The following is a 27,693-nucleotide window of genomic DNA, read 5'->3' on the forward strand; positions in this document are numbered from 1 at the left end:
ATAGATCCAAAATGGATTTTTTTTTTGTTTTTTATTTAATACAGCTAAGAAACCATATCCGTTAGTCCCTGCCATACCTTTTCCGGAGGGCTTTTAGGGTCTGACGCATCAGAATTGTGTTGGATCAGAATTTTGTGTTATATTTCTTATATAATTCTTGCCTATTATTTTGTGTATCGCCGAGAGTCCGGGATATAAATGTGATAAATATCATGTGACAAACGAGCAGTCAAGACACGTGCATATTTGGACAGTCAATATTTTCATGCCTGTATCAGAAATTCAGTGCCAGGTTCATAAAGCCCATTGGTTCCCAGGACACTAATGAATTTTAAATCAACCAATAGAAACGTAGTCATACGGAGCTCAGAGAACCGACTACCTCTTAGTTCCTTATTGGCTCAAACATCTGGAGACGATGTCAGCGATTGGAGGCGTCGTCCCTGTGCTCGCCCAATGAGGGTGCGCGCATGCTCTCCGGCAACGCGAAGGCGTCGGGCGGTTTTTGCAGCTCTGTAACGGTCGCGGCGGCCTGTAGGAAACGTTTGGACCTGGTGGCGTCCGGAGCAGGCTGGTGTCGTGATGGCTTGGAGGTTCCTGAGGTGAATACGAGGCTGATATCCAAAGATACCAAGCATGTAACGAAGCGGAACCTTTTATCCGAGTTGGCTCCTCCGTGGACAATAAAGCTCCGTTGAGGCCGTGAACCAAGGCCTGAGGGGGAGGTGGCGAGGCGAAGGGGCGAAGGGCCGCTCGGCAAGTAGCGGCGTTGTTCTTCCACTCTACTTTTTGGCTCTTTTGCTTTGTTTTCTGTTGTTTGTGGTTGATGCAGCAAATCATGGTTAAACTGTCATCTAGTGAGCATGCGGATATCTATGGAGATTCTCAGGCCTCCAGGTCATGGTTGTCCTAAAAGTACTTTTTCAAAAGGCAACTGAACTTTGTTTTTTGTCCCCCCCCCCAAAAAAAGACATTTTGCTTCTCATCTAAGAAGCTTTCAATTATGACTAAATGGTGGAGGGGAATGGAAGGGTTTATATTGCCTGCTGTCATCTAATCCTTTAAGGCCACTTAGGGGTTTATCTATGCCCTCAGGATCACCTGAATCAGTGCAAATGGGTGTGGAATCTTTATGGAACTGCTGAAAGGGACCCTCCACCTTTCATTCAGAACTGAAGAAGCTTTTTGGATGAGAACCCAAAAAAAGCAAAATTTATACAGTACAATGCAGCGAGATCAGTACAGATCTGTTCATTGGATAACCACTTCACAAGCGCATGGCACAACATAGGGAAGCAAACCCATCAGGATAAGATTCAGCAGTCCATTTGAGACACCCAGAAAAATACGGCATCCTTCACTTAATCCTCCAGGGAAAGCTTGAAGGCAAACGAGGTCCAGGCAGAAGAAGAACATCATGGCTTCAAAACATAAGGGGCTGGTTTGGACAAAACTCAGCAGCACTTTTTCATGCAGCTGTTGACAAAAATAGGATTGCCAACATGAGTGCCAACGTCCGATGACGGATATGGCACAAGAAGAAGAAATCCATTTGTGTTTGAAAGACAGAGGGCACGCTTTTGAAGACAGCAAAGTCCATATTCTGGACAGATGGTTTGAAAGAGGTGTCAAAGAGGCCATTTACATTAAGGTGGAACAGCCCTCTCAACAGAGTGGGAGTGTTTATAACAGAGCTCTTTTAGCAATTCCAAGAAGGTTCCACACCATTTGCATTATTTAGGTGACCCTGAAGGCACAAATAAATCTCCAGGTGGCCTTAATTTTTCTCAGAAAGATTGCTAATGACTGCAAAGAATATAAATCCTTCCATCTTCCACCATTCAGTTGAGAACTGAAGAAGCTTCTTTAGATGAGAAATGAAATGTCTTCAAGAAAACAGTTTAGCTTTTTAAAAAAAGTATCTTTGGGACAACCATGACCTGGATGACTCCAGAGTTTCCATAGATATCCACATACTCACAACTAGATGTTTTTCTGAGTGTCATTCAGTACTCCAAATCAATGCATTATTTTCCCAGCATGTTTATGTAGTTGTTAAAAGGTAGAGAAAGAGAGAAAACCTGAGACAGCCCAGAGTGACTGGGAAACACATAACAGAGATGCTTATAAGATTTTTAAATAACATCCCCACACCCCAGAATTTTTGAGGAAACAACCTTCTTTCAAAAAAAGTGAGATTGAGAAAATGGTCTATGCTCTTTATGATGCGAATTCAAGTTCCAACACTCATGCCTTCCTCCACTCACATGACCATTCTTTGGGCATTTAGCAGCTGTTTACGGCTGTTTGAGCATATTGCAATCACATGACTGAGTTTTAAATGATAGTTTTGCCATAAACCATTTACTTCTTGTTTTTGGCAAAACTCTTCCCATAGTGAACGATTGGTTTTGTTAATGACTATGGCATTTATTTAATTACCCACTGCAAACAAGGTCATAAAATTGGGTCAGTCATGAAAATTAGAAATGGTATAACTATCCTAGACTAGATATCCTAGACCAGTGATGGCTGACCTTTTTCTCATTGTGTGCTGAAAGCGTGCATGTGCACACGTGACAGCGTGCTCGTGTGCCAGCACCCATAATGCAATGCGCTCCCCGTGCACATGCACGCATGACCCTCCGCTTTTCCCGCACCCTTGCGCATGTGCACACAACCCCCCACTCTACCCCAGCATGCACGTAAACCCCCCTCGCACCTCATTTTGGGCCTAGCAGGCCTCCCTGCAGCCTCCTGAGCTCAAAAATGAGCTGTGGGGGAGGGCACTCTGCACACATACCCGCGTATGTGTGCACAACCTCTGCCCCTCATGCATGTGCATGACCCCCCTGCACATGTGCATGTGTCCCGCATGCGCCCCGCATGCATCCCGAAAAGCAACTGGCTGGCGGGATGCGCACGTATATGTGCGGTGGAGCTGAGCTGGGTGATGGCTTATGTGCCCGCAGAGAGGGCTCTCGTGCCAGCTGTGGCACGGGTGCCATAGGTTCGCCATCCCGGTCCTAGACTAAGCTATTCCACACATGCACATACATACGCATCCATCTTTTTGCCTGGAAATCCCTAGTGGTCTTCCATCCAAGTAATGACGTGGCCTAACTTTAATTTCCTATAAAAAAAAGGTAAGGTACATGAAGAAAAATAAATCTAATTACTAATTTAATTATGTAATAACGAGAGTGATTAACTGGGGGGGCTTTGCTTGGTAATGGACTGCTTGAAATAAATTAGTCAAGTAATTGTATTTGTTTCTAAAAAGTTCTCAAATTCAAACCTTCAAGACCTAAAACAGGTGCTTAAATCTGGCCTATGGGCCCGGTCTGAAAATATCAAAGGAACAGCCCGGGTACCTCTTCAAACCGAAAACGGGCCTCATGGGGCCTCCACATGGACCATTTTTGGCCAGCAAAGTGCTGCAGGAAGTGTCTGTCCCATCTCCCTGCACCACCCCCCACCCCCCGCTGGCCCACGGAGAACTACAATGCTGACCCAGCCCTCAAAGAAATTCAGTTTGACACCCTGATCTAAAATAACTTCCTACATAAAAATTGCTTTAACTCTTCTGCTCCCGCCCACTTTTTTTTTTTATAGAGACTTCTCGTGGGAATTGGATCCTGCTTTGTATGGAGACAGGCATTACAATGTTTTTACCCGTGAATTTTATCCAGGCATAGAAGATATTATGGGAATTGTTACTTCAGGGATTGATGAAGATATAGATTCAGCTGTGTTATTTGGAACTTTGCGAGGAAATGTGGTTGGTTTACGGTATTATACTGGTATGGTAAGTTCAGAATGATTAAAACTGGTGATATGACCCCTGTTTTTTAAAATTAATATTTTGAAACACTGGATCAGTTCATGGACCAGACAAAGCTATGGTGTGTTTTGCCAAGTGTCAGGGTAGTGATTAGGTGCCCAGACAATTGATTCTTTTTGATTCAGAGACAATGAGCAGTTTAATAAATGAAGGGATTTTAAGCTTGATTGTTGGCTAAAAGCACATCATGAATAGCATACATGCAAAGCAAAGATGACATCAAGGATGCCAGGAGCTCCTTAATAACACCAGCAGAGATACCCCATGGGCAGCTAGTTTCCACAGCACCGAATGCTCACTGGGTTCCCTGTAGAAGCTGGCAACAAATAGCAACAACCTCACAGTTTTTATCAAACCTTGGCATCATGATTTCATGGCCCTGCTATGGTTAGGAGACTGCAAGACTTGACCTGACTAGCATATGACTCTGGGATGAGAATCAAAAGTCAGAGAGCTTCATGGCAGGAAAATCTTTGAAGTTATGTGAAGGTTTCCTTTCCCTCCCACCTCCCCATCTCCTTTGTTCAGCAAGCAAGAGTGAAAAACAAGCAGGCTAGCTCAGAATGAGCTCTAAATTTACAGACGTTTCTTAATGTGAAGGAGAAATATGTCACTAACTCCTTACAGTAATAATTGTCTTCTGTATTGCCACTACATGGTGTAGAGCAGGGATATCAAACTCGCACGTGACGTATTGCAACTTCTCCCCCTTCGCTAAATGGGATGGGCGTGGCCAGCACGTGACTCATCCAGCCCACGGGCCACAAGTTTGACACCTCTGGTGTAGAGTGTTCCATTTGGATTTATTGTGTTATATGAAACCAGTAAATATGACTTGTAATTTATGGTATAGTATGCTATATAAATAAGTAGATAGTGATTAAGCTATAGCTTAATGTTATATATGAACCAAAATTTGTGTGCTTATCAGTAATTGTTTGAAAAAATGTTCAGATTATTCCCATTTTAGCATGCAAATAATATCAAGAAAACCAGCTATCAATTCAAATGTTAACAGTAATCTACAAAGCCTAAGTAATTAAGCACTGCTTCCCCAGTACCACTAATCTCATGAAGTAAGATAAGCTTGCAAGGTCCTGTTTGTGATCCCACAAATTAGATTGGATGGCAAAGAATAGCCAAAAGTAGGGCCTTTAGGATAGAATTTATTATTTAAAGATAAAACTGTTTTGGTATTTAAAGATAAAACATGTTTAAGAATAGGTTAGCAGCCTTTGTGATTGGTTTAATTGCAAATGTTAATTTTACAGGTCAATGATGGTGAAATGGTGGCTCTCCAGCGAGAACCTAATAATCCATATGATAAGAATGCTGTAAAAGTAAACAATGTGAATGGTGATCAAGTAGGCCATATAAAAAAAGAACTGGCAGCTTGCTTGGCTTATATCATGGACAACAAATTGGCAATAGTGGAAGGGTAAGAATTCATTTTGAATACTATTTTCTCCAAAAATAAAATAATGTTCTTGATCAGCAATTGAATAATTAAACATGGCAAAACAGATAAGTTATTGTTTCAGCAATGGAAGCCTTCTTATTGCACCTTTAAGCTAATTACTAGTTTAAACATGGATATTTATATTTTGTGTAGTTTCTAAATGAAGAGAAAATTCCAGTTTATGCTATCTGTTGTCAGTGGAGATTCTCAATCATTCAGGTCATGGTTATATCAAAGGTGCTTTTTCAAAAGGCAATTAGACCATGTTTTTTCCTTGAGGAAGATGATACATTTCACTTCTCTAAGAAGCTTCATGAGTTCTAACTGGATGGGTGGTGGTGGTGGGTTGAAGGATTATATTTATTTGCAGTCATTTGGTCTGCATCCATCTGGTCGTTAGCACTCTGTCTAAGAGCCCTTGAAGGTTTATCTTTGTTCTCATGGTCACCTGAATCTGAGTGCAAATAGGTGTGGAATCGTCTTGGAACTGCTGCAAGATTGTGTTGTAGGCAGGAGATAAATAGTGGGGGAGGGATACAATACGGATACCACCCATCCATCTCCAATTCTATCCATCCATCACCCAACCATCTCCATCCTTTCAGCAATTCCAAGAAGATTCCCCACCCATTTGCACTCAGATTTGGGTGACCCTGAGGACACAGATAAACCGTCAAGTGGCCTCAATGGCTCTTGGAGAGAATGCTAAAGATCAGGCAACTGTAAAGAAATATAATCTTTCCATCCCCACTCTCTCAGAACTGCTAAAGATTCTTCTCAGAATGTCGTCTTCCTCAAGGAAAAAAACAGTTCAGTTGCTTTTTGAAAAACTACCTTTGAGACATGTTAGCTGTTGGTTTGTAGCATCATTTTGTACATGTTTATTATGTGTGTGTTCGTATGATGTAAATATTATAAAATGTGATCATGTGGCATAATAAAATGTTATATCGATGACATTTTGATTTTATATAAAATACTTTGTAAGTTCTATCTATTAAACATCGCAGAATTAATTTTAGCGATTAAAAGCAAGATTTATTTCCATTGTTTCTGCTGTCATTTGTTGATTTTTGCATTTCATTTTGGTCACTGACTTTTCTGTCCTTTTGAAGGTATAAGTTGAGTACTTTTAAGTTGTATAGAAATATAGTTTTAATTAACTAAATTTGTTTATTAGTGTGTATCATTTTGTTCAGGTGATGTATATAATACTCCATTTTTCCATTTTGTATGGAAGTTGTTATTTTTCAAAAAATCAATTTTTGTAATATTGGTTTTCCCCTTTATCTGCTAATTCCTTTCTCATTATTACTGTGGTTTTTTTTACACTATTCAGGAAATATTTGCTGGAATTGTATAATATTTATTTTTGGGGAGCAGCCTTAAATATCAAACTAGAATGGCATTATCTGGATTCCGATAGCTAGACAGTAATTAAGCTTGTGATAACATTGTGCAAGTCACTATTTCTCAACCTGTTCCATTATGCTTAAAATAATAAAAGAGGAGCATAAAGGAGGATAAATGTGTTTTCTAGACCTTTGTAAATCCTTTTGAAAGAAGTGTTAATATGCTGCTTTTAACAGTTTAATAAGTTTTGCAAATGCTCCCACATACCTAATGTACCTCCTTTGAATGATTAGCACAATCCTAATGTATGTTTTCCTGAGCTCTTTCTACAAAGGCAAAGACAAATGTAATATAATATCATTGTATTTTTTTTCTCTTAGGGTTGTTCCTCGTGGAGCAGATAATGTTTTCACTATGCCAGTGCAATTGAGTTTTTGGGGCAAAGAAGAGAACAAGCGAGTGCTTCTAGAAAGACTAAAAATGCATGGATTAAAGTTAGCACCCCCAGAAAAATGTAAGTTAAAACTTAAGTTATAATCAATCAAGATATGAAGGACTTTCTCATGTAAATAAAAACATCCAAATATTTACTAGTTCTCATATTTCAATGGCATTTAGTTTCAGGGTTTGGTTTTGAGACTGGCAGGACATCTGGCAGAGGTAGAACACGTTACAATGCTCCAAGCCATGGTGCTATCCAAATGACAACTGAACAGGTATCACTACTCATGCTTGTTATAAGAATAGTAATAGCAATAGCAATAGCACTTAGAGTTATATGCCGCTTTATAGTGCTTTACAGCAGTCTCTAAGCGGTTTACAGAATCAGCATATTGTCCCTTACAATTTGAGTTCTCATTTTATCATCCCCGGAAGGATGGAAGGCTGAATCAAACGTGAGCTGCTCAGGATCAAACTCTGGGCAGTGGGCAGAGTCAGCCTACAATACTGCATTCTAACCACTGCACCATCACAATCTTAGAGCCAAGCAACTCCTGAATTACTGTGTGGGTGGCTTTATAGTGTGTGCTAGTAGAAGTAGTACAGGGAATGTCAAGTCTGCTGGCTGCAATTTCCCTTTCTTCGACCAATGGAAGGCATGGAATGGTCATACCACATTGCTCTGCCTCTTTCTGAAGAAAACAATGTTGTCAGTCAGCAAGTGAATAGAGTTAGGTTGAGGATGGTAGGGTTTACTTTGTTCTGATAAGGAACATTGTGACCCCTAATAATGTTTGTGTCCATCCATCTCGCCTTTGGCCTGGAAAAATTTCCCCTCTAGATTTGAAATTACACATTTTCTAGTATGATAAAGCTGCCCATTTAACTTTAATTTACAATTTTAATGTATTATTTTCCTTACTTCAGTCTTACTTTACCATGTAAAGTGAAAAAAGTGTGTAATATAAACCTGTTAATTTGCGGTTTAAATGCTTCTTTAAAATATAAAAATGTTGAAAAATGATGAGAGCATTTTATTGTGTGAAGTAATAATATAAACTAGATATTATAAGGCTATTCGTATATATCCTACATTGTAGCTTAAAACCGAATTTGACAAACTTTTTGAAGACCTGAAAGAAGAAGATAAGACCTGTGAAATGGAAGCAGCAAAGGTATGTAATTTGAATAAGTGACAGTGTTTATTGCTGTATTGAATACATCACTTTGGGGAAAGGGGGTGCCTTCTGGTCAGTTTTGACTGCTAGCAACAGCCTAGATGAGTGCCTGTGTTTTCTTGGCAAGAATTTGGAGATGATTTGCCACTGCTTTCTTCCTAGGGCTGAGAGAAGTGGCTGGCCCATTACATTGTTGCCAATGAATGAAATCATTAATAATTAATTAGTTGTAAATAAATAAGTCAGATGAAATGATAGAAAATAACAGGGAAAAATGAACAGCTGCAAGTTGTAGCTTTTTCTCTGAAGAAATATTTAAAATGGGATCTTTGTTTTCTAGGCTGTTTTGACTCCTTTACTGCCACACCAGAAGCAAGCTTTAGCTTGGATGATTTTGCGAGAGAACAATAATGATCTTCCTCCGTTTTGGGAAGAGCGAGATAACTTCTTCTACAATACAATTATACATTTTGCTGAAAGAAAAAGGCCAGAAAATGTGCTCGGAGGAATATTGGCAGATGATATGGGACTGGTAACTACTTTGCATGAGGATGAGGCTAGAAATCGGTCAAGAATATTTTAATTTGGATTCTTAGCTGTATATGGGTTGGACTCCGGGACCTGAAAAGCTGACTCCAACTCTGCTTCTATGAAAAAAATGCTAACTAATTGTTTAATGTATTTTAGGGCAAAACACTTACTATGATTGCAGTAATTCTTACCAACTTTCAAAATGGGAAGCCTCTTCCTCTTGAAAAGAAAATTGATAAAATGGAAGAGGTAAGATATTTATTGTCTGTCATTCTGTTAATGATTTAAGTCAAAATAATCTAGATATTCAAAGCAAGAGAAACAATAAAATTCTGACATCAAATGTGAGGTATTTTTCATTTTTAGTAACAAGATTTGGCAATATGAATATAATTTATTTGACCTGTGAGCTATTTGGACTTTTTCTTTTGTAGTCTCCCCTTAATGTTTTGTGGCTGACGTTTTAAACCATAGAAAATTACCAGATACCATTGAAATAAATCAGCACAGAAATGATATTTTCGTTAGCAAAATATTTGGTAGATTTTTTTAGTATGAGGCATTTTCATAGATACAAATCTCTTCTGCCCAGGTTAAGAGAAGTTATACGCTGTGAAGCTTTTATGCTTTGTGCCACTTGTTTTAAATACATTTCATGTATTTTTAAAAATAACTAGTAATTATATGTAGAATTTAAGATATATTAACTGGTTTTATGACAATTTTTGCTTCTGTTTTACCCTTTAGAAATATATTCCTACTGCACAAAACAACTTACAAGGTAATACTATATATTTGTAATATATACTGATTTGAGAACATTTATTTCAGATCTGCCTCAGATTCGTGTGACATTAATATGTAAATTAAAGTCAGTGAGATTGAAGCATTCCCTAGTCTAGATTGAATTACTTAAAGTGAATTAGAGAAATTCTTTTTTACATTAAATACGCTTGTTGTTTTCCAATAACTTTACTTCTAAAACAAAGCATTTTTTAAATTTTCTCATAAGCACCGAATTGTGGCTTGCAGCTAAATGCTTCCAATTCAAAAGAGGAAAGTGACTCTTTTCCCTCACAATCTTCTAGATCCTATCCAAAAAGGTAGAATTTTTTCATTTCTATTAAGGAATGTGCATGCTTTGAAACATATTCAAAATGTGGATATTGCATAAACACCCTTCTCTGTTGCTCATTATAGTATTTCCTAACCTTGATAGCTGCCAGGATTGTTGACTTCAAATGACCATTGTTCACACTTATGACCATTGTAGCATCCTCATGGTCATGTGGTCAAAATTCGTACTTTTGGCAACTGATTTATATGACAGTTTCAGCATCCTGGGATCATGTGATCACCTTTCCACTTTTTGGCAAGCAAAGACATTAGGGAAGCCAGATTCATTTAACAGCTATGTTACTATTTTAAAAACTGCAGTGATTCACTTAACTATGGCAAGAAAGGGTGTAAAATGGGGCAATATTCTTCACTTAACAAATCTCCCTTAGCAATGTAAATTTTGGACTCAATTGTAGTTGTACATCAAGAAGACTACTTATTAGTTTGCCCTTTGTAAGTAACCAGCATAATAAGCTGATACTTATTTAGGAAGGTGTTTAGATGTTTATTAACTGAAATGAAGTTTTTATCTTAAAAATATGGTATCCAGGACAAATATTTATGTTTTAAATTAGAATTCAATGAAAATTCTTCTTTTATATTTTCTTCTCGTTTCTGAATTTAAATACTTACGTGCTCATTTATGTATTTAATATATTGGATTTTTAAACTGCCTGACTCCAACACCCTGGGCAACTTGCAATGTTTAAAAGAATGCAAAATTTAAAAAGGAGGATACTGTCTGAATAAAATCACATAGATAAAATCCAGAAAAAAATTGTCAGGCTCCATAAATACTCTGACCTGGGAACAGAGCAAAGTATTGAGAGACTTGTGGAATATTTAAAGGTTGAGAGCTATACAGGCCTTCTATATCTTGAGGAATGCTATTCCAGAGGGCAAATGCTGCAATTGTGCCAGATATCCTCACACTGCTTATGTTTGAAGTTTTGAAGAATTCCTTAGCACTTAAGTTTTCTTTTCTGAATAAAAATTACTTGTAGATTATCTCTTTCTCAAATATACACACAAAAATAGTTGACTGTTTCATGACTCTGAACCAACAAATATATAATCTTCAAATCTGACCTATATGATTAGTGGTATGATTCAGTGTGATATGTTAATTCAGGAAATTGAATTATTGGAGTAAGCCATTAAATTAATCATGCTAAGTGTATAGTACAGAAATATCTAATGATTCCTATATATTGTGATTTGTTTTGACTGTGGCTTGTACCTAAAATAAGTTAGTCTGGGCAACTTGTTGCCTTCGGCCTATTGGTGAATTACAGCTCACAATATCCTTTTCATTGTTTTATACTATGGAAACTACTGAAGTTTAGAATTCAGCAATATCTGGCAGCCACATACTACAGAGCTTATTTTTTGTTGTAAAATGGGGGTGGGGGGAATGTCCAGTTTTGGGGAATGAGTTGCACAACTATCAACTATCTCAATTCCTAGCCCAAAGAGTGACTGGCAAGATGGTTGTAGTCAATCCTGCTTTATTTTATCCATCCAATTTTTTAACCGCTCATTTTCCTCAGACGGGTCTCCTTTAGGTCACTAACCATCTTTATAGGTTGAACAAGTAAAATTGCTAGCTTAAAACAATTGGCTATGAACATATAGAATATTATTTTTTGTCCCCTCTCTCCCCCTCACTTTCGGTGCTTTAGAGTTATGGGCAAGAAATCAAAGTGCACAATAAGCAGTGACACAGAATCTGAGCTGGAAGTTGCAAAACAAATAAAAAGTGAGTTACAGTTATTTTTGATTCTATTATTTTCTTAGTATCTTTCCAATTTTACTTACTATGATAACATGTTTTGTTTTCCAGTTAAAGGAAAAAAACCAAAATCAAGAGCAAGGAAAAGAAAACTAGGTAATGATACTTGACCATTCTGTTTCTTCTCCCTTGATTCCTTAGGAAAAAAACATCTGGTAATACTAAGATACTTTTTAAAACTTTACTGACTATTGTGGGATTGCAGATTAACATAATTGGAAGAGATCTTGAAGTCTTCTAGTCTAAATTAGGTAGTTAGGTAGGAAAGTAGAAATAAGTGACTTGAAATTGGATTAAATAGTGTTTACATTTATTTAACCATCCTGAAGGTCTTGATATTGCTTATTACAAAGAGATAGATACAAATCAACTGGATTTGTTGAAATTAATTTAATAATTATTTAATCAGTTAACTCTACTTTATCCATAGTTGCAAATCATGAGCTAGAACAAGTTTCTTTTTTACTTCAACTATGATTCTGCATGCTCAATCAAAGAGTTAACCACAGTTTAACTTCTTCTCTTTTTCATTTGTACTCCTGTATCTGACTGCTTTTAGAAATATTTACAAGATGTCCTTTGCTTTTTTCCATCTCCTATATACTGATTTGGGGACCTCATTGCTTGGGGATAAGGATCCAGCTGGGATCCCCATAACAATAACTAATTGATTGTTAGCCTGAATCATGGATGATCTATTGTGTGTGTAACTATTTTAACTTTTTCATCAACTATGATAAAAGAAAATCATGGCTTAGTGCAATGTATAAATTGAGATATGCATGTTATATCAAAGCTGTCTATATAAATGATGTAAATAAAAGGCATGTAAATCTTTGATTTTAAATTTATATTATCTTGACATTTTTTTGTTGAAGACTAAGCAAAAAGTTATTCAAGTATGAAAACTAAATTAGTAGTTAAGTGTATAGCGTAGAATGAATAGCTGCATTTTATATTTCTTAAGAATCCCAATGGGTAGGTAGTAAAAGAGGTGTCAATAGAATTGTAGATGATATGCTTGGAGTAGGAATATCTTCTTACTAGTATGTAGTTATTCTTTAACTGAATAACACTAAATTGACTATATATATATACTGTAAGTACCGGAGCATATTCAAGTTGGTAATTGCATGTTTTCCTTCTCTTCCAGATGATGTTCCTGTACAACCAAAGAAAAATGAAGTTGATAATAGAGGAACGCTGATCATTTGTCCGCTGTCTGTCCTAAGTAACTGGATTGTAGGTTTATAGTTTACATAGTTTTATTTCCTAATGTTTATAGATTGCAGGTCTTAAATGAATGAGGATTTTTCTACATTGAATTAAGTAAAACACTCTTTTTTTCTTTAAATTCGTTTTCAACCCGAATATTGTTTTGACAAGATAATGTATGTATTATAGCATCTTGTGTTGTACCATAAATTATACTAGTTCTTAGAGCAAATTTTTGGGAAGAATGGAGGGTTGTAGAGTGTAACAGAAATCAATGAAAAAAGAACTTTTAGTTTCATAAAAGGTCCTTCTACTGCAAAAAGTAGAAACCCAGTAAAATAATGATCAGAGTATACACACACATATATCAGCATCTGGCTGTTGGGTAACAATTTATTCCCTTATAATTTGGTATACAGCCTTTTTAAGCACTTCTGTTAACAACCCCAACCAATGGACAAATTATTGGAAAGATAAATAGCTCATATTCACATAGACTATCTTGATGAAGAGGTTCAAAATGGTGCAGGATGAGACATGAGTGTTGGAATACCTGAGTTACAACTCATTATTTTATTAAGTTCATGTATTGTTTTTTTTTTAATTAAAAAGGTAAAGATTGTGTTCAGACGAAAATGATTTCTAGTAACTACATTGACATTTTAACCAAAGGTGCTTTTTTAAGAGGCAACTGGACTTTCTGCTTTTTCTTTAAAGACGTTTTGCTTCTCCAAGAAGCTTCTTGGATGAGAAGTGAAACATCTTCAAAGAAAAAGTTGCCTCTTGAACAAGCACCTTTGGGACAACCATGACCTGGATGACTGAGGATCTCCATAGACATTTACATCTTAAGTGGTATAGAAATGGTTTCCCATCTTTGGCTGGGAAGTATTTAGCTTCCTAAATATTAATTCCATGACTCTGGAATTCTCTGGTGGTGTCTTATTCAAGAAATAATTAGCCTAACTATGCTTAGTTTCCAAGTCTAGACAAGGCTAACCACATAGTGCCATGCCAGAGGACATACTGCATTTTTTTTTCATGTGCTATCTAATTCGGTGTGGTTAAGGTGCTGGCCTAGAAACCAGGAAATTGTGAATTGTAGGCCGCCTATAGGCACGAAAGCCCCCTGGGTGACTTTGAGTAGATCATTTTTTTCACATTACAACTCAGTTCATGGAATTGTGGAGAAACTAGGAGTATTTAGATATGTTTGCCACTTTGGTGTCCCTGCAGGTTTTATCCTGCTAGTTGTGACTGACTTTAGAGGGGGGTGCTTCTCCATTTCTTAAGCCAAAGAGCCAGCATTGTCTGGGGATGTTTCCACAGTCATGTGGCTGACATGACATCACACCACAGCAGAGTACAGTGAAACAGAATGCTGTTACCTTGCCAAACACTTATTTGCCCTATTTATCTACCTGCATTTACATGATTTTGAAATGCTGGGTTGGCAGGAGTTGGGACAAGTGACGGGAGCTCACTCAGGTCTCAAACTGATGAGCTGTAGACCTATAATAGTCAGACTCAGCATCCTAACAACTTTGAGTTATATATAAAAAAGGCAGGATAAGATGATGATGCAGTTTCTACTTTCACCAAAGCAACTAAGGCTCTTAATTATACCTGAAAGAAGTGCACATCATTTTTTAATTTTCTTCAGTACAAGGCCTGAGGGGACAATCATAAATGTCACATATTAAAAGTAATTGCATTCCTTTGGAATCATAACTGAAGAAATAACTGACAGCAAATAAATCTGTGTTAGGTGAATAATTATCCTTTTATAACCTATTTTTTTTTTTGGACTGGGAAACTTAATGAGAGCCTTGGTAGTACAGGGGTTTAAGGCACCCTGTTATTAAGCTTATTAAGACCAGCTGCCTGCAATTACTGCAGGGTTCGAATCTCGCCAAGGCTCAAGGTTGACTCAGCCTTCCATCCTTTCTAAGGTAGGTGAAATGAGGACCCAGTTTGTGGGGGCAATAAGCTGACTTTGTATAAATATACAAAAGGATGAAGGCTATTGCTGAGCACATTGTAAGCCGCCCTGAGTCTTTGGAGAAGGGCGGCATATAAATCAAATTTAAAAAAAAAATGTACCAAGGATTAGAGCAGAATTTGCAGGCTATAAAATTTATGACACAGTCAATTAATTGTACTGTTTGGTCAATTCTCATTTTAGGACCAACTTGAACAACATGTCGATCCAAATATTCAGTTGAACACTTACGTTTACTACGGCTCGGAACGGAACAAAGATCTGACAGTACTTTCCAAGCAGGATATTGTCTTAACAACATACAATGTTTTAGCTACTGACTATGGGGTAAGTATACTGAAAAATTCCAAGAGCTTTTTTCTTTAGAAAAAAAAGAAAGGTGTAATGTAACATTCATATAAATTAGACTTTTGCTCATGCTGAATTTAGTTTCGTACTTTTTAAAATCACTATAGTGCTACTTTACTTTCATAGTGCTACTTTATTTTTCATATCCTTCATGTGTTGTTGTTTGGCATTAAGGAGGAGATTATAGTTTTCTAATAGGTCTGTTGATGCTTGGCTGCCAGATTTCATATAATATTGACTGGTTGATCCCACCTCCTTTAAAAGGCTCAAGATAACTTGGTATAACTGACAATTGTAAAAAAAAGTAATGTTTTCTTCATAGAGAACTTAATTCCAGCTGACTTCATGGTGTTTTCCTGGGAACAGTATGGAATTGATTTGGTATTGCCTTTTTTTATGTATTCCTGGAGCTTGCCCATTCAAGTTTTAATCAGGCCTCACCTTGTTTAATTTTTGGGCCGAGGCAAGGTCAGCTGTCTACTGATACTGACAATAATAGGGATGGCACTGAACTGGTAATCTAAACATGAATCCAGCTGCTAATACTGTGCTGTGAGAATGGTTTATATATCAGTGAAAAGAATTTTCAATATTCCAGGTTTTATTTTATTTTTTATTGTATTGTATTTATTAAATATATTTATATGGCCATCTAATTCATACATGACTCCTATTCAACTTTGTAAAATCATAAATATCCTTCTGATAAAATTGTCAAAGTTTCTTCTCTATAAGACTCATCCCCAAATGCTTGTTCAACATTTTATTTAGTTCATATACCAAAATAGCTAATACATTTCCCCCTCTTCCACTTTGTAAAATCATAAATGCTTTTCTGATGAAGTTGTTAAAAACAAAAAAATATTTCTTGTCTTTGTATGTAGCATAGAATAGAATAGAATTTTTTATTGGCCAAGTGTGATTGGACACATAAGGAATTTGTCGGTGCATATGCTCTCAGTGTACATAAAAGAAAAGATACGTTCATCAAGAATCATAATGTACAACACTTAATGATAGTCATAGGGTACAAATAAGCAATCGGGAAACAATATCAATATAAATCGTAAGGATACAAATAACAAAATTACAGTCATAATAGTCATAAGTGGAAGGAGATGGGTCGTGGGAATTACGAGAAGATTAATAGTAGTGCAGACTTAGTAACTAGTTTGACAGTGTTGAGGGAATTATTTGTTTAGCAAATTGATGGCATTTAGGAAAAAACTGTTCTTGTGTCTAGTTGTTCTGGTGTGCAGTGCTCTATAGCGTTGTTTTGAGAGTACGAGTTGAAACAGTTTATGTCCAGGATGTGAGGGGTCTGTAAAAATTTTCACAGCCCTCTTTTTGACTCGTGCAGTATACAGGTCCTCAGTGGAAGGCAGGTTGGTAGCAATTGTTTTTTCTGCAGTTCTAATTATCCCCTGAAGTCTGTGTCTGTCTTGTTGGATTGCAGAGCCAAACCAGACAGTTATAGAGGGGTGTTTTAATAAAGGCAATAACAACAAAAAGCTCACCCCCAAATACTTGTTCAACGTTTTATTTATTTCAAATACTAAATGGCTAATATGTATTTTTCCAGACCAGAGGTAACAGTCCTTTACATAAATTAAAATGGCTGAGAATTGTGTTGGATGAAGGTCATACAATACGAAATCCAAATGCTCAACAGACAAAAGCTGTTCTAGATCTGAATGCAGAAAGAAGATGGATCTTGACAGGTATTTATGCTGTAGATTCAATACTGCAGTATGTACCAGGTTGGGGACAGTTTAAACAGAATGCTGCATCCTCCTAACCATTGTTCATTGTCCTGTTTGAGAATTTGAAATGCCACACATACCGTATTTTTCAGAGTATAAAATGCACTTCCACCCCCACCCCATCCAACACCGAATGTAGCCCCGCCCAACCACTGGCCCCCACCCTGTGCTTCCCAGCAGTTTACCTCCTTGCAGCAAGCAGCAAGAAGAAACAGCCTGTTTCAGCTTCAGCACAGCCTAATTAGCACAAGTTGATTAGATCGGCCTCCTGACTCTCAGCTGTTTTGCGTGGGCCTCTGCTGTTTTCTGCAAGGAGGTAAATTGCTGGGAGCAGATATTTTTTTTCGTGTGCTAATCAAGCTATGCTGAAAACGAAGATGAAACTAAAGCAGGCTGTTTGCTGCAATGAGGCAAAATTGCTGGGAGGCAGAGATTTCTTTTTCTTGGTTTCCTCACCAAAAAGGTAAGTGTCTTATAGTCCGGACCAACTTATATTCCGAAAAATACGGTATATACAAATCTAAGGGATGATAAGATGCAGAAGTTCAATTCAGCCTTGTGCAGGTGGTCCTCAACTTTTGGTCATTTGTTCAGCAATTGTTTGAAATTACATTGGAATGAACAAAGGGACTTGTTCAAGTGTCCAAAGTAAGGACTGTTACAGCGCCCCCACAATCATGTGATAAAATTTCAGGCACTTGGAAACCCACCTGCACATATTATCACATGGGCGCTGCAACTCTCCCCACCTGCCTATCTCCCACACCCCTGATTTCAATCACCCAAATGCCCCACTAATTCACACAAAGCTGCTGTGCCTGAGAAGCCTTGTCACCAACCCAGCCCACCAGAGCAAGCAAGGTTGCTGTGCTTCAGCAAGACTCGCTGTCCACCCAGCCTAGCATTGCAAGCAAAGCTGCTTCAGGTAGCCTCATTCTCCCACCCACTCACCAAGCCCACTTGGCCATTTTTTCTTGAAATTTTTTGGAAGCATCCTTCTGTATAGGAGAAAGGATCAGACAGTGGTGTGAAGCAGCCTCAGTAAGAAGGCTACACTCGCAGTACCTGGTCACTAAATGAGGAGTGGTGTATGTATACTTTTTTGCCAAACAATCCTTGAGACTTGAATAAGCATGATGCACAGCATTTTTTTTTCTGTCCTTGTTTTAGGCACACCTATTCAGAATTCTTTAAAGGACCTGTGGTCTCTCCTTTCCTTCTTAAAGTTGAAACCTTTTACAGACAGATTATGGTGGCACAGAACAATCCAACGGCCTGTCACTATGGGAGATGAAAGAGGACTTAAGTATAAACTGCATCTAATATATTCTAGATATTCTGTAAAGATTAGCACAATATATCTATAAATTAGTACTTGTAGAATTTAAAATATTCTTTAAAAATACTTCTAAGTGTTAAAATCTTCAGGTTTAGATAACATTTAGAAAATACCCAACTTTACCTTATGCACAAGAGCTAGTTTTGCAATTGTGTGTATAACATATTATAGATTGTTTTGTGAATATTTCCATATTTATGTCTGATATTATAGGTTGTTTTGTGAATGTTTCCATATTTTCTGTATGATATAGATTATTATATATTGTTTGAATATTTCCATATTTTCCTAGGCGTTTACAATCTCTAATTAAGAGCATTACTCTTCGACGAACTAAAACAAGCAAAGTTAATGGGAAACCAGTTTTGAAGCTCCCAGAACGTAAAGTATTTATTCAGCATATTACACTTACAAATGAAGAGAGTGCCGTCTATAACTCTGTGAAAAATGAGACTAAAGCTGCTATAAGCAGGTAAATAGTGCTGGCTGTTAAATGGGAAAAAATATATTCCATTACTCATATTAAATTCTGATTTATATAAAGGTCGATTTTAGCAAGAATACCATTTGTATCAGAGGAAATATTTTTGGAGCAACGTTGGTAATATGACTAATAAATGATCAGATTAAAGTAAGCTATGAAAATTATAGCAACATTCATTTATTCAAATCAGTTGTTGCACAGCTGTAATTTTATGCAAAGTGGGCTTTTCTCTAAATGTGACAGCAAGCTTAGCCAGGCAATTCTTAATAGGATGTTGCAATGGTTGTAAGTGTGAAAAAAGTCATAAATAGCTTTTTTCAATGTTGTTGTAATGTCAAAACGATCACTGCATGTTTTCGGTCGAGAACTATCTGTATTGCATACTTTGTGAGCTGTGACTCATTGGTTCAATTTTATAATCTTTTTCTCTGCTAAAAATGGTATATGCCCATGTGTTTTGTTGGTGGATGTTAAAGCAAAATTGTAAGATCTATTATGTATTGTTATGCATCTATTTGTGATGTCCATTATGAAAGATAAAACAAAATGGATTCTAAAAAATGAAGCACAATTTATATAGCGTGACATAGATTGCACTCAGAGATAAAGCCAAACATGTCTTAATGTGAATATAATGGGAACAGGCTTGTTTTTAAGACATGAGAGCTGGTGAGAAAAAAAAATGAGAATGCTTGATTTACTGGGTCAAAATTATTGCATTGGAATAGAATTTGCAAAATTCTAGTCCAATGCAATATTTTTGATCCAGTAAATAGAATTTGAAAAAAATTCTATTATAACAGGTTTGTTTTACTATCAAAATTATTCTTTAGGTATTTTACTGAGGGGAGTGTTTTGGCCCACTATGCAGATGTTCTTGGTGCTTTGCTCAGATTGAGACAATTGTGCTGTCACCCATCTCTCTGTTCCAGTATCTCTCAATCCAGTTCTCTAGAAAGTGAGTACATTTTAACAATTCAGTAGACATGTAACCTGATTTTTTAAAATTAGCTGTTATATAATAGAGTGGTACTTTATAATTGCATATGTATTAGGGCTGTGCATTGCTTCAGAAGAGGAAGCATTGTGATTTGAGAATCACAATGAGATCTCTTTTGGAATTGAATCTGAAGCATTGTACAGACCTAATATATACATAGCTTACAAGCTCTTTCTGTTGTATTTCTTTTTAATGTATAGGTACCTCTGAAGAATTCCGTGATATATTAATACAAAAGATGAAGTTTGTTCTAAGTTCTGGATCAGACGAAGAATGTGCTATTTGCTTGGATTCGCTGGCTTTTCCGATGATAACACCCTGTGCCCATGTGTTCTGTAAGGCCTGCATTTTTGAAGTCATCCAAAGAGAAAAGGCAAGTTATCGGTCACCTGCACAAATTATTTCGGAGTTATATGCATTAGTCCAAGATGAGTAGACTTTGTTCTTTTATTATCTTCTGCTCACACTAATGTGAATATTCTCCACTGGGTTCCTATGGCTGAGGCTTCCAACCCCCAGTCTGCAGACCAGTGTCGGTCTGTGGACTGTTGAGAACTGAATCACTCAAGCAGCGGGCAAGCACTCAAGCAGCACATGAAGCTTCATTTGTTCATTCACAGGATTAGGTTGCCCATGTGACACTATCCCTCCTGCCATTGCCAGTCTGTGGAGCCAGAAAGGTTGGGGACTGCTGTCATACACTACTTTTACATTAAACATAATGTGTCTAGAATCATTTTTTGTCATTTTATACATAATATTTAAAGTTATACAAGTTAAACTAATAAAGTATCAACTGATTTTAGATGTTATTTAGATTATTTAGCTACATCTTTACTTATAAACTATTTTAAGATAACTTCTGTCTGTACAGCTCATCAATTACATGAGAATTTGGAAAAAAAAATTCTATTAGGTCAACCACTAAGCTTCTGCGTGAATCTGTTCTAAAGCAGTGCAACTATATCTTGCCAGTCAGTTACTTTCTTGGGGGGAAAAAGGTGGTTATATGTCTATACTTTAGGTTAAAAGTTCATATAATCTCTTGGAATAATTGTTTCTCGAGGCAGCACAAATACATATTGGGTCTACTCTAGTCTGTTCAATATTAATACATATTTTTACTCCAAACTTTTTTGGGGGGCATAATTTGAAACTGGCTATATGTAGATATTAATTGCACTCATAAAACACAGAAGGAGAGAGAAAGATTGAGGCTGTGCTTCACAATTCTGTTGCTGAACCTTAGGAAGTTTTCTAAGGTGTGTATGTAATAAGGAAGATCAAGGTTTTGTATCATGCAGGGTAATCTAGCCATAGAAATTCCTCCCTGCAAAAATTATCCCTTAAAATGGCAGGGGGGTGAACAAGGGAAGGAAAAATAGGTAAATCCTCAATCTTGTCACTCACTTAACTACACCTAGAAGAGTGCCTTAAAAGGATATACATGTTATGTATTTATTTATTTATTTGATTTCTATACCGCCCTTCTCCAGAAGGACTCAGGGCGGTGAACAGCCGAGATAAAACATAACATAGAAAATTTTAAAAACAGTTTAAAAGACATTAAATAATTTCTTTCCTCAATTTAAAACAACCGAGTTAAAACCAATTTCAATTAAAACCGAAAGGATGGGATCAAGCCAGCCCTGCTAGATGGAATAGATGAGTTTTCAGGGCCCAACGAAAAGTCTGGTATCGTGCGTATCTCTGGGGGTAGGTCGTTCCAGAGGGCAGGTGCCGCCACAGAGAATGCTCTCCCCCTGGCGGTTGCCAGCCGACATTGTATGGCTGACGGCACCCTGAGGAGGCCCTCATTGTGCGAGCGAACTGGCCGGTGGGAGGCTATTAGCGGCAGAAGGCGGTCTCGTAGATACCCCAGCCCTAAGCCATGGAGCGCTTTAAAGGTGGTCACCAACACCTTGAAGCGCACCCGGAAGACCACCGGAAGCCAGTGCAGCTTGCGCAGGAGAGGTGTCACATGGGAGCGCCCCGTCGCTCCCATAATCCCCTGCGCGGCCGCATTCTGGACCAACTGGAGCCTCTGGGTGCATCCCAAGGGGAGCCCCATGTTCTTGAAGAGATTATAGATACAGGCTTTTCAAACCCTAAAGCAGGGGTGTCAAACTGGATTTCTTCAAGGGCTGGATCAGTTATTAATTTAGGTTATATTTTGGCCGGCAGAGTTCAGAAGGCCATCCAGGCCAAAAATGGGGTGCAGGGGAGCCGTGTGCAGGTCCTCCCGTGCCCTGTTTTTGTTAGCAGAGGCACTGCAGGCCGGTCCTTTGCTATTTCCAGGCCACCACCTCCCAGCCCCGGGCCAGATTTAACCTTCAGTTTGACACCCCTGCCTAAAGCAAGGGTAATTTTTTCAGGACTAATATGGCTCAAAATGTTATTTATTTAATTACAATTGTTCTAAACCTTTTTAAGAGGGTAGCTATTTTTTATATTTTAATTTTTTTTGTGTGTTTTAGCTTATATTGGGAAGCACTAAGGATTTTTTTGGAGAGTGGTAGGTTGAAAAAACAGCCATTAATGCCACATTTTTTACTATTCTAAGTTTCTGTTTCAGCATAATAACATTAATTCCAGGTAAAATTAGTTTTTCAACTTAATTATGCATTTGGGGCAAATTGCATGTTAAAATTTTTAAGAAGTGTGGGCATATCATCAATTTTTAAACTTAATCACTGCTTCCAATTGTGTGCATTTTTATAATAAATAGTTTTGTTTTCCAGGGATATGCAAAATGTCCTCTTTGTAGAAAGCAAGTTTCATCAGAACATTTAATAGAATGCCATTTGGAAGAAACTCATGATGAAAAAAATACTAAACAGCAATGGACATCTAGTTCAAAGGTAAATTCTACATTTTATGTATATGTGCGTGTATATGTCTGCTTCACAAAAAGTGTGCTGAAGTACATCAAACTATTGCATTTCAAATAGTACAATATTTGGATAAATTATTTAGAAACTGAATGTTTTGAATTCAGTCAGTTAAATGGGTACTTCAATATATTTTCCTCTGAGCAATGGTTAAAGAAGCAGCTGGGAACCATTTACGATGGGGAAGGAACCTTTCAGTATTGGAGAAAATTTAAACTGTCAATCTTGTAGATATGCTTTTAAAAAAAGGCTAACTTAATTTTCCTCAGTGACCATAAACAGTTCCAAATGGATGCAGTAGAACTCTGCTGCATAAGCAAGTTGCTATTCAGTGTGGCACACAGTTTGTTGGCATTCATTCAGCCAGTCTTGCCAATTTCCTGCCTTTGCCTTGTTGTTACTTTACTCTGCTGGTATTACGGTTGTGAACTTGTTTTTAGTTGCAGCCAGTCTGACTCTAGAATTTCAATATCTGGATTCTCTTGACTTAAATTTAATTAAAATTCAAAAGAGACAATCAATGATCTGTCAATTAATGATTAATCATGATGTGCAACGGATTGTTTGGAATAGGTCATACTCAAAAGAAAACACGTGTTTAATATGATTTGATTAAAATGTAGCTGTTTCAGATAGAGTGGTTCAGCAGATGAGTATAAGAATGAGAAAAACACAGACATTGGTGATGGTAGTTTAGATGGGGGGAAAGGGAAGAGGAGGAAAGATACTAGGAAGATATGGAGGTGGGGGAGAGTGAGAGATGTGTTAAGATATTTGGTGTGGCAACAATTCAGAGGAGGGAGGGAAGGTACTGGGAAGATAATGGTAAGTAGGTACTATATGCCATATTGGAATGCTGGTAGTTATTTTTGGAGTGTTCAGTCTTCCTTAGATATAAAAACAGCAATATTCCTTAGAAAATGCTATGAAAACTTTCGAAGATTTGCACTGGCTTGTCTGCATGTATTTCTGTAAGTTAAGGGAGGAGTTGGATTTTTTAATTAGTTTAAACGGCACCTTTCAACTTTGTGATAAGACATCTGCATAAAAATCCATATGTAAAGTTGCCTGATTCTGTAACATGATTATTACTTTTCAAAAACCATTCTATGCTCCACTAACATATGAATCAATTGTTTCTCAGATTTAAGAATTTAGATCTCTGAATTATAACTTTCCATAAAAGAAACTAGCTTTTTCTCTAGACTTCATATCATTTCAATATTAATTTGGGAAATCTAATTTTCTGTTTTTTGCTTAAGTTACAAGGATAATTGGATGTAGAAAATGAAGTCACATTAGGCTGGCAAATAAGACAGAAGATGTGCATGGACTTCATGGTTAATGAAAAAGCCAGAAAAAAGAGAAATTATTTTAAAAATTAAAAAGAAATATTTTGTCTTTCAGGTCAATGCATTGATGCATGCTTTGATTGAACTAAGAAAACAAAATCCAGCTATTAAAAGTTTAGTTGTTTCACAGTTCACAAAATTTCTGTCCGTAATAGAAACTCCACTGAAGTAAGTAAGATGTGTTCTATAATAAAATTATCCAAGAATATTTTTTAAAAAAATAAAAAAATCTTGCCCAGAGTCACTGGTAGTTGGGCAGCATGTGTATTTTAATAATAATAATAAACTGTGATTTAGAAAAAAACTTTAAAATGAAAACTTCATTCCAAGGATCAGAATATAAACAAATTGACTTTTTTATAACATGCTGCTCTTATTTCCCAGGGAATCTGGATTTGTCTTCGTCCGTTTTGATGGGTCTATGAACCAGAAACAAAGAGTAGAAGCAATTCAGCAGTTCCAAAATAATGAAACTGGGTCTCCAACTATAATGTTGTTATCTTTGAAAGCAGGTGGAGTTGGTTTGAATCTGACAGCAGCTTCCCGGGTATTTTTAATGGATCCTGTAAGTATAAACTCCCTGCTCAATGAGTAACATTTAATATTCTATACAATCTATTTAGACACTTAAAACAGGAATGAGGAAATTCTTTGCAGGCTACTCGAATTCTAGTATTGGGGAGGATGGAGCAACTTTTAATCAATTTGGCTATGTTAGGATTAAAACTGAATTATTATCTATATAATATATGTGTGCTTATCATATTAATTATCTGATTAGCACAACTTTTGAAATGGAATGTTTGCTGCAGCACCCACCACCCAATAATGTTAATTACTTGGAATTGAAATGTAAGAAGATGTAATATACATAAGAATAGGCATTGTGTTTTATCTATAAAACATAAAAAGCATATACCGTACAACTATTTTAAAAAAAGGTGGCTAAAGGTCTAGAAGTAGAACCAACAATCACAGCGGAATGAAACCTGCAAATAGAGTGTCTTTTCAGAATTCCTTTTTGGACAAGGAGATGGCCCATAAGTGCTCCAGCTAGCTGCTCCTTATGAGGAGACAGCAAAACAGGAGTCCTGGTGGTTTTGACCAGGACAAGGAGATGAGGTGAAACCATGGTTGGCACTTTTAAAAGGATACTGGTTTCACATACTTCCTTTTCTAATCACTTTTGAAAATTGCTTATGAACTTCTTTTTAGCTATTAAGAACCTTTGGATTGACAAGTCTGAAAACCCCTTGGGAGTTTCCTTCAGTACTTAAAAAAGCTTTAAATATAAGGTTAAGGACTTAAAACCTGTGTGGAATAAACAGCAAAAGGGATGAGAACTTCAATTTTAGAAAGTTACAAATGGATTAAAGGTCCAGATGGATTTGAAACAAACTTTTTGGAATTAAAAAACTATTTTGAATTCTTTTTTTTAAATGATTGGATGGGACTTTGAAGGTTGGACAGTAGAGGGAACCAGATGAATGAAAGGTTACAATTAAAGGATAAGAATACTTAAATTCAGAGTGTACAAACTTTTTTTTATCATTTAGGCATATTGGATCAAAAATTTAATTTTAAGAGTGTCTGTCTCTATATATAATGCATAAAATATTTTATGGAAGAAGTTCCGCCTGACAAAATTGAGACTTATCTGAACCTAGATTTAAAATCATAAACAAAGGAATGACAGGGAAAAATGCAGTACTGAACATACAAAAGTAATTGGCTGATGCGTTAATAATTGAAAGGAATATACAAAGAACAAACCAAGAGTGACCTGTACATAATTTTCCTATATTGGATTTACAAAAGAGGGTTGTTAAAACCTTGAATAATTGTTTTGAGAAAAGACACACACACAAATAATGAAAAAAAAACCAAAAATAAATTCTAAGACATTATTTGAAGAGATTAAACATCAAGATTGTTAAAAAGGAAGGAATATAATATGGTTTTATTTGATGAGGGATAAATTAGATATGTTATCATCTCTGATAACCCTCTGCTAAATCTGATAGTTTTACTATCAGGAGTAAATTTTGAAACCTTAAAGCTTTGTTTAGACGAGATATGGGAAGAAGAGATCATTTGTTGTATTTTAAGAGGTGGTGGTAACTTATTTCTTTTTTGTTACATTATTTTTTTTTCTTTTCTGTGCCTTTTTCTTGTTTGTTTTATTATTAAAGCTGTAATTTTAAATATAAAATACTGTAAAGTTCCTAACATTACTCTAAAATAAATGTAGTAAATTCTGTTTGTCAGGGCCAGGTAAGTACTGTGGAAATTTAGATATCAATAAATATTTCGTTGTGTACAACTTAGGCTTGGAATCCTGCTGCGGAGGACCAGTGCTTTGACAGATGTCATAGACTTGGGCAGAAACAGGATGTTATCATCACCAAGGTGAGCTGATCATTATTTTAACAATCTGCACCTCCAAAAATAATGTTTGCTCTTTTGAAAACAGATTATATTTTTTCAGTAATTTCTTGAATTTTTTTACTTGTTACTTTGTAGGATAATACATTATATTATAATTTTTTTCAAGTGCTTTGAGATAAGTAGCTTTATAGTGGTAGTTATTTTTTGTTTGTTTTGCTTTACACCTTTTTAAAAAACTGTTCTAGTTCATCATAAAGAATTCTGTGGAAGAAAATATGCTTAAAATCCAGAACAAGAAGAGAGAACTTGCAGCTGGAGCCTTTGGAACCAAAAAACCTACTGGTGAAACAAAAATGAATGAAATCAGGACTCTGATGGATATGTAATTTAAAATATTGGAACAAATTCAGCTTTAAAAATAAGTTTGTTATATGTTCAGATAACATAATACTGAAAAAATAATCTTTCTAATAATTGCAAGGTATTTTTGCAAACAGCAAATGAGGAATCATATACATACTCATATTGGGCAAATGGTCCAGAGTAGTAACAAACTTTAGTGTAGCAAACTCAAGTCTAAATGTTATGTTTCTATATTAAGAGCAAACCTTCATTACAGTTGAATGTATACAGTTTATTGTCAAATTATGTTTTTGATTTTTTTTTATTTAAACACCTGAGTTGTAAAAAAAATTTTTTTTGCTTGGATTATATCTACGTCTGTTGCAAGTTAACTTGTAACTTCTGAAGTTTTGCACACTGGAGTTTAATGTTATTGTGTATTATGCTTTGTATTGACTATATATTAGCAAGTAAATAGAACAAGGCGTACAATATTGGGGGGAAAATGAAGTGCATATGCCAGCAATGGCGTTCGTGTCAGTTTTGTCCCATGTTTTCCTAAGTTAGAAGCATTTGAAAAGGGATTCAAAATGTGTTCAACTGAACCCAGACTTATGTAAAATATCAGGCCTATAAACTTCCTTTATGTCTGCATTTGGTTTGTGTTTATTGAAAAATAAGAAATCATTTGAACTATTTTTCTGCTATCAATAGTAATGTAAAACTATTGTGTATTTTTAGTTTGATTTCTAGGCAAATAAAAATTTTATCAAGACTTTGGGCTGCTGACTAGATATTATTATAGGTTATTCAGGTTTTTGAAGTTGGTGAGACTTTACTAGAGTTTGGAAA

At 36.4% G+C, this 27,693-nt stretch overlaps 1 protein-coding gene across 1 annotated transcript; it reads left to right on the top strand.

The window, feature by feature from the left end:
* The first annotated feature begins 44 nt into the window (after positions 1 to 44).
* Positions 45 to 27,616, top strand: HLTF (helicase like transcription factor). The gene is made up of 24 exons (XM_034439270.3): positions 45 to 602; positions 3,616 to 3,808; positions 5,116 to 5,282; positions 7,037 to 7,170; positions 7,275 to 7,372; positions 8,198 to 8,272; positions 8,616 to 8,807; positions 8,963 to 9,055; positions 9,554 to 9,587; positions 9,819 to 9,909; positions 11,608 to 11,684; positions 11,769 to 11,813; positions 12,871 to 12,959; positions 15,118 to 15,261; positions 16,865 to 17,003; positions 18,216 to 18,351; positions 18,677 to 18,856; positions 19,702 to 19,826; positions 20,069 to 20,241; positions 22,610 to 22,729; positions 24,167 to 24,279; positions 24,496 to 24,676; positions 26,440 to 26,520; positions 26,745 to 27,616. The coding sequence occupies exons 1-24, from the start codon at positions 583 to 585 to the stop codon at positions 26,883 to 26,885; spliced, it is 2,841 nt and encodes a 946-aa protein (XP_034295161.2). The 5' UTR covers positions 45 to 582; the 3' UTR covers positions 26,886 to 27,616.
* The last annotated feature ends 77 nt before the right edge of the window (positions 27,617 to 27,693 follow it).

This window comes from Pantherophis guttatus, chromosome 6, assembly GCF_059756535.1.
Source record: "Pantherophis guttatus breed Tessera chromosome 6, ASM5975653v1, whole genome shotgun sequence".
NCBI lineage: Eukaryota > Metazoa > Chordata > Lepidosauria > Squamata > Colubridae > Pantherophis > Pantherophis guttatus.